Source organism: Kogia breviceps, chromosome 6 (genome assembly GCF_026419965.1).
Source record: "Kogia breviceps isolate mKogBre1 chromosome 6, mKogBre1 haplotype 1, whole genome shotgun sequence".
Taxonomy (NCBI): Eukaryota; Metazoa; Chordata; class Mammalia; order Artiodactyla; family Physeteridae; genus Kogia; species Kogia breviceps.
In genome coordinates, this window is record NC_081315.1 from 100,872,320 (window position 1) to 100,879,894 (window position 7,575).

Consider the following 7,575-nt stretch of genomic DNA (forward strand, 5'->3'; position numbering starts at 1 on the left):
TTTGAATAATATGGTCAATTATAACTTGTACTGATTTTACCTGCAAGGAACACCTCCCTTAGAGTAAATAGCTGCAAAGGCAGAAGGGGCTCGTGACTGTTCACCAAACTGAAATAAAAAATGACAAGAATACAATAAATATTACTATCACCTCCACTTTGTGATACCTAATCAACTTCAATCCTGTTGCGGTCAGAGGCAGATGGACACCCTGACTTCCAAGCCACCACGCTCATATCAAGTACTTAGAAAAATGGATATGAAAAATGATCAATCCTCTCAATACTGAAACCACAACCACAAACGCATTTCGTATATTTCTGTTTACCCTTAACTTGTTTCAGAAAGCTTGAATGTAGCTGAAACCATATATAAATAAATATACTATAAATATATTTAAATATAAATACTATAAACAAATACAATAAAGATAATAACATCTTTCCACCCCTTCCGCACTGTGACCTTTCAAAGTGAGGACTAAATGGAGAAAAGGTGTACAGGGAAAGTATAATGTGTTTTCAACCTCCCACACATCTACTTCGTCTCCACTCAAATATGGACGGTCTTGGATGGTCAGAGAACCTGTAATTTCTCCAATCTGGTTTTGTGCTTCAATAAAAATCAAAGGCTTAGGATGAACAGGAGTGACAGAGTTGAAGACAGAGCAAGACTCTCACAAACACATGCCCGGATGTGTCTGCTTAGATATATAACTTCACAACTTTCAGTTTTCCTATATAATTATTTTATGACTAAATTAATTCTATATGCACTCTCAAAGACAACTTAAAAGATGATCAATCACAACAGTTAAACAATAGCAGCATACATAATTTCAATATAAGTGATCAGAGGCTTAAGAATTTAGGCAGAGAAAGTAAATATTTTACCACATGGTACTTTGAACATAATCAAATGAAACATAGCTGTCTAAATTACAAAATATAAATTTACTAATCTATTTTAAAGATACAACTAGCTAAAAAAACTTTTTAAAGTCACATTCAGTAATTTTTAAATGTACGTAAAAGTCTAAGTTTAGAATGAACCCTTTTTCCTCTGGAAAAACACATATGTTTTAAGTAAAAATACATAAATGACATTTCATTAAAATATAATATTATAATAAAAGATTAATTTACAAAGCTCAATCTATGTTCTGTGTGACAATTCACAGCAATACTAACGTTTTATTTACCTAATTATAATTCGTGCTAAGAAAAATGTAAGTCTTAAAAACTGTGGATAGGGCTTCCCTGGTGGCGCAGTGGTTGAGAGTCCGCCTGCCGATGCAGGGGATACGGGTTCGTGCCCGGGTCTGGGAGGATCCCACATGCTGCAGAGCGGCCTTGCCGGTGAGCCATGGCCGCTGAGCCTGCGCGTCCGGAGCCTGTGCTCCACAACGGGAGAGGCCACAACAGTGAGAGGCCCGCGTACCACAAAAAAAAAAAAAACTGTGGATAGATCAGTGAATTCTCAAAAAGTGAGTATACCTGTGTACCAACACTCAGGTGGAAAACCTGAATGTTACCGGTGCCTCTTTACAACCCCTTCCCACCTTTTCTCCCAAAGGTAACCACTATGCCAACTTCCAACCGATTTGCTTTGGATCAGGAGTTTTTACATATCTTAGACATGGTCTTTTCTAATATACCCTATTCTCAAGTCAAATCATTAAATTATTTCCCAAAGCTTTCCTTAATTTTTAATAAAATTTAGACTAGGGCCAGTAAATATTACTAAAGTTTTTCTTTAAAGAAAGGAAGAAAATTGAAGTGTCACCATAAACTCCCTCAATGAAATATGAGAAAAGGAAGCAAGAGCACAGAGATATCAGGGCATTTTTCACATGCTTGACTTCCTTGACACTGCAAATTACAGAAAGAAGTGAAGGAACATAGAAGCTTAAACTATTTTCCATTTTCCTTTTATAAAGTCAGAAAATCTCCTTCTGCCCTTGGATAGTTCATTGTATACTTACTTAAGTATCTGCCATATTTTACCTGCCATCAAAGTCCATGTCTCAGCCACTCTCATAATCCCCTTTAAAGGCTGAAACCATTATCATCTTACCCTATGTAAGGCTGCGCCAGACACCATCTGGTGTTGGAGCACAAATGTTCACTTTCTGGATAAACTGATCTAGAAACTTACAATTACACACTTTTATGTACATGAATCTTATGTTTGCTAAATGTGATTAAATTGCTGTGAGAAGGCAAAAGAAAACTAAGGCTGTAGTTAAGAATTCTAGTAGAGCTCATTTATAGATGATAGACAAATGGTCAGAGACTTTATGCAACTATAGAAGCATGTATGTAATTCATCCTATGGCAATTGAATACAAGTTTACTCATTGATATTAGGAAGTACAATAACCATAGTAAAGTTAAAAAAAAGAAAGCTGATATGCAATTTATTTTATACTCTACAATACTCATCCATGAATGTGATAGGATATACCAAAGCTGGTTTTTACTTTACACCGTCTCACTTCCACACTCACATCATTATCTCCATTCTTCATCATGATTACCATATGCCTTCCTTCACCACTAGCTTAAAACTAACAAACAAAAGAACTTGGGATAGCATTCAGAATGGCTCAGTAAAATGTCTACTACTTTGGAAATCTACTGAGTCAGGAATCTCTTTTGTACCTACAGGGTTAATTGTTTTAGGGTTAAGTTTATCACTTGGTCGAGGATGAAGTTTTCTTGCAGATTCTGGAGAACTGGTTGATGAGGAGGATTTCCTTTGTTGAACTGTAGTGCTATGTTTTATTTGTGCACTTGATGATGTCCTTTGATCACAGTTATCTGGAAAAAACAGAATATCAACAAGGAAGAGGTGAAAGCTCATCCTGCATCCATCAGTACAACAGAATGTGCCATTAACAAAATTTACCTCTTCATTTAAAGGCAACATTCTGTACCTGTTACTCTGTTTCTTAACTGTACACCTCTATGGCACTCGGATTTCTTCATTGCTTCTCTTTTACTTCTGCAGTTAAATGAAACTTGATTTCAACTTTTTTGGGGAGAAGGACCAAACAGAACAGAGTAGGAAATACAGTAAAAGAGCCACAAAAAAGGTATGGTATGGAACAAAATACCTGAAAGACCAATAAGAAATTATGAAATTATATCAACTTCAATATCGATAACAGTAAACTAAAAAACATCTGTAAGAAAGTAAGATGTATAAAATATGCATTTTTCCATTCAAACGGTCTAAATATATGTTTAGAGACTCAACTGTAATCCTCTGGCTATATTCAGAAAATGCAGACCAGATTTCTGGAAAAAGTGGTTGGCATGGCCCATATTGTCTTCACCTTCTCTGGCCTCCATATTTCCAAAGTTCCAAATGTTAACATCTGCATAACAAGTCCTCATTTTCTAGTGACAAAATGAACTCTCCTACTAAATGTACCATAAGTTCCCTAAACTGAACGTAACCAAAACTGAAGTTATCACACTGAAGTTATGAACCTCTTGTTAATTCTAGGTACAACCAGTTTTCTGGTCCCTCAGGCTGAAAAATTTAGGATCATTGTTGTCTCCTTTTCTTCCATTTCCTACACTCAACCCTACAGATGTGATCAGTGTGGTGTGACAAGGTAGGAGCTTTGGACTCAGATCTGGGTCTGCATCTCATCTCTACCAATTATATGTTTAAGAATTTAAGCAGATTATTTAATCTCTCTGAGCCTTGACTTCTTGACCTATGAAAATGGGGGAAATAATACAAACCTACCAAGGCTGCTATTGAAGGTTAAATAAGATAATATATAAAGTTGCTTATCCAGTGAATGGGTGGTTCACGTCTCCCTCTTTCACAATTCCCTCTTTTCTGCTAATGGGAGGGCTCTAATTCATAGCCCTTGGTTTCCTGCCTAATCAAATTATTTCAAGGAATCTTCCACCACAACACTCAGACTCATACACTCAACTGCCTGCTGGTATTTCTAGGTCTAGCTCCAATCCCAAGTGCCATGCAGCCTTTCCTGATCTTCTGTTTCTCAAATGTCCACATCCATAGCACTCTGATTTATGCACTGCTTCCTTCTTCTTATTTCTATTTGATTACTCCATTCCCCCATTTATATGACACTCCAATTATTCTTCCATTAGAGCACTTCCCACTTTAAGTCTTTAATATAATTATTTTTCTAAAAGATCTGTAAAATCTTCTCTTAAGGCAACACAGGTGAAGTCTTCTTCCACTTCCAAATGACAGCTTTTCAAATATTTGGAGACATGGGTCATAACTCCTTAGTTTTCTCTTCTTCAGGATAAATGCTGATGCCTTCTTAAATGAGTACTAACATGAGATTATCTTAATTTACTTGACAAAATTAGAAATCTTCACGAGGACAAAGCTCCATGTAATAACATTCAGCCCCCAAATATTTCAAATACGATATGACCAAAGTACCTTGTAAAGATAAACTAAATGTAAGATTGTTTCTGTACACAGAATAATTTTAAATTTCAACGTTCTTGATTTAATACACTGATCTAATTTTCTCATCCTACTACCAGCAGATGAGTTACTTCCCAATATTACACTTCACATTCATCCCCAAGGCATTTTCTAGAAATATGGTAAATTAGCTCATTAAATTTGTCAGATAATATTCTAAGATAAGCTAAGGCAGGCTTCAATTACGTCAACCTAATGCTGCACTTCAGTGATTATTCTACAAGTATTTACTGTTGCACCTGGTCCCTGTTCTGAGAACTCCTGATGGGGAACAATATGATCTAAGTTTGTTTAATTAAAAAAAAAAATCTGTGTCAAGGAAACTTGAGTTTCCTCAAGTCTATAACTGGGGATAATTACAGTAACTAGCTACTCTAAAAGTAGATGAAGACTTTAGAAAAGTGGTTGGCACATAGTAAGTACTATATGAGTTTAGCTATTGTCATTTGCTTTATAACGGTACAAAATGTTTTTAGTAGCAGTATTACTAATAATAGTGGGGGTCAATGCAACTAAATTATGTTTTCTCCTTTTTGAAAAATTTGGTTTAATACTTGTGCTATCAATTTGAAGACCTGATTTAAGTTCAGTTTTTTTTTTTCTGGTTGTGAATTGTAATAGCTGTCATATCTGAAAAAGATGCATCACAAAGATACCTACTTACAAACAGAAAAATAGCATTGTTCGCCGCGTCAAATCATGATGCACATTTTTCAATATTACCTTCCAATTCTGCAAAAGTTGTTGTTAGAATGACTCAATTTCTATCTATCTCCTTTTATGTTAAATAGCTGTTTCCGTAAGGCACTAACACGAAAATGCTACGTTATATTTTGAATAAGTTCAAAAAGCCACTGAAACTCTTCACTTGAAAAACACGTTAGGGGCTTCCCTGGTGGCACAGTGGTTGAGAGTCCGCCCGCTGATGCAGGGGACACGGGTTCGTGCCGCGTCTGGGAAGATCCCACATGCCGCGGAGCGGCTGGGCCCGTGAGCCATGGCCGCTGAGCCTGCGCGTCCGGAGCCTGTGCTCCGCAACGGGAGAGGCCACAACAGTGAGAGGCCCGCGTACCACAAAAAAAAAAAAAAAAAAAAAAAAAAAAAGTTAGAAAATTGAGATTCCAAAGGTTTTAAGTATACAGGACAGTTTTTATGTGTAATACAATTATGTAATTTTCAGCAACAACATCAAAACATACACACGCACAATGATGCAAATATTTCTCTGTCCACTTCCAAAACACCCTGTTAGTTTCTTTCCAAAACAATTAGTTTTTCAGTTACTGTTAAAAGTATAACCCTTTACTTTACAGACAAATGAAGTGTACTCAATTTTTAAAAATAATATCCACCTCGCAGCATACCACTGACAGCAAACCCAGAGCATAGTTGTCTGTAAAGGGAAAAAAGCTTAATTCATCTTACACTAAATTCTTTTGAGTTCTTTTTGGTTAAATAACATGTGGAGGGTGATGTAAAGGGTTAATGGTAGGAGGAAGTGAAAAAGCAAGAACTATTTTGTGTTCTAAATATTGCAAGACATCCCCTCAATCTTTTACAAAACAATATAAAAATCCTAAATAGACACTAAAATCCATAAATCCACTTAACCCCAACACTTAAACTATGTCACAGCATCAGAGAGCATACAAACCAAGGGCCCCACTGTGGACCCCTCATTTTTACCTTCGGTTTCCTTAGATGCTGCAGGTCATCTACAAGGGATTATAGGCATCTGGGTCAATGCCAGGAAAGTTTAGTCTTTTTTCATTGTTTTGGACAGTTCATATATCCTATTTCTTTTCCCACATGCATTTTCTTCCCGCACTTGGCTTTGAGACCACTGCACTAAACTATCTGGCAAATTCCCAGAGGCAGAGGCCACTTTTTCTTTCCTATTCTTTAATCTGGTGTTTGGGAAGTTCCAGAAGTGTAATAGGAGCCCCACAAAAGAAGGTGAGCTCCATCTCTAAAACTCCTTCAAATTCCAAAGAACAACGACACAGCCCAATATTCACCTATCCCAATCCTTTTCACCATAAAGTACTGTAAATCCAAAGAGCCAGTATTAAGGGTCTTAATATCTTCTTTCCATTTTCCTAGCCTCTCCGCCTCCAAAACCACACATTTCCAAATACCTAAGACCAGTTCAGAGCCGGGATGTTGTCAAAGTTAGAAAATGAGGAGGACATGGAGAGAAAAAAATGGAAAGTTGTTTTTTTTGTTTTTTTAAGAAAGTCGGGGAGAGTGGGGGAAAGGCGGCCAGTTTCAAATAAGGCCGACAAGGTAACTCTCAGCCAAAGCCCGACAGGGAAGGGCGAGCCCTTGGCGCTCAGCATCTCCAGGCTCCTTAGTAAGGTAGTCCGGGGGCCACAGCAACAGGCCAGAGAGGACGTCTCCTGCTCCGAGAGAATGCGGGCGGCGCCACGAATTCCCGCCCCTGCGCGACTCACGGCTCCAACAACCCGTTCCTACCGCGCCTCTCCCCCGCCGCGATGTGCACACCAGCCGCCACCCCACGTGGGGCTTTTGCCCAGCGCTCGCTGGGCCAACAGCTACAGGTCCTGCCACCGCCTGCCGGGGACCCGGAAAATGAGGTTTCGCAGCATTCCCGGATCTCGCGGCGCTGTGCAGTGACATCAGACGCACGCTACGTCCGCTAAGCCAATAGCAGGGAGGTCGCAGAGGCTCGCCAGGCGGGAAAGGGTTGCCCTGGCAACGAGGTGCAGAGTGTTGAAAGGGAAGCTCGCGAGCTAGGAGCTCTGTCTCCGAGGACAAAGGGGCTCCTGGTGGAGGGTATTTTAGGAACGATAGAGCCAAGGAGCAGAGGAGAGCACAGGTTCCTTGTACCTGCGCCGCATCCACTCCGCAGTCCGTGTATTTAACTCGATGTTCTCCAAGTATCTTGCCCTAAACCCTCTCAGAGCTGAGGACCACCGTGAACTTCCGCCCCAGACTCTTCTGCGGAGAGAGCCATCTGCCTGCCCATCTGTGGAATTTCCTTCCTGTCATATCTTACTATGTGCTGTTGCAGTCAACTACATAATACATCCATATATTATTTTAAAGTGTGTTTTTGTACTC

At 39.0% G+C, this 7,575-nt stretch overlaps 1 protein-coding gene across 12 annotated transcripts in view; it reads right to left on the reverse strand.

Annotated features, from left to right (window-relative positions):
• Positions 1–7,126, reverse strand: part of PACRGL (parkin coregulated like) — a 56,666-nt gene extending 49,540 nt beyond the window's left edge. For 10 of the 12 annotated variants that reach the window (XR_010841106.1, XR_010841101.1, XR_010841100.1 and 7 more), the window contains exons 1-4: positions 6,967–7,126; positions 2,939–3,006; positions 2,668–2,822; positions 41–108 (exon numbers count right to left, since the gene is read on the reverse strand). Coding sequence is in view for 2 of the 12 variants with exons in the window: in XM_067036351.1 (XP_066892452.1) it covers positions 41–108; positions 2,668–2,822; positions 2,939–2,990 (275 nt within the window). In the remaining 10 variants the exon portion in view is untranslated. Of the gene's footprint in view, positions 1–40; positions 109–2,667; positions 2,823–2,938; positions 3,119–6,177 lie in introns of all 12 variants that reach the window. The other 2 variants (XR_010841104.1, XM_067036352.1) reach the window with 2 other exon arrangements.
• Between the last annotated feature and the right edge of the window lie 449 nt (positions 7,127–7,575).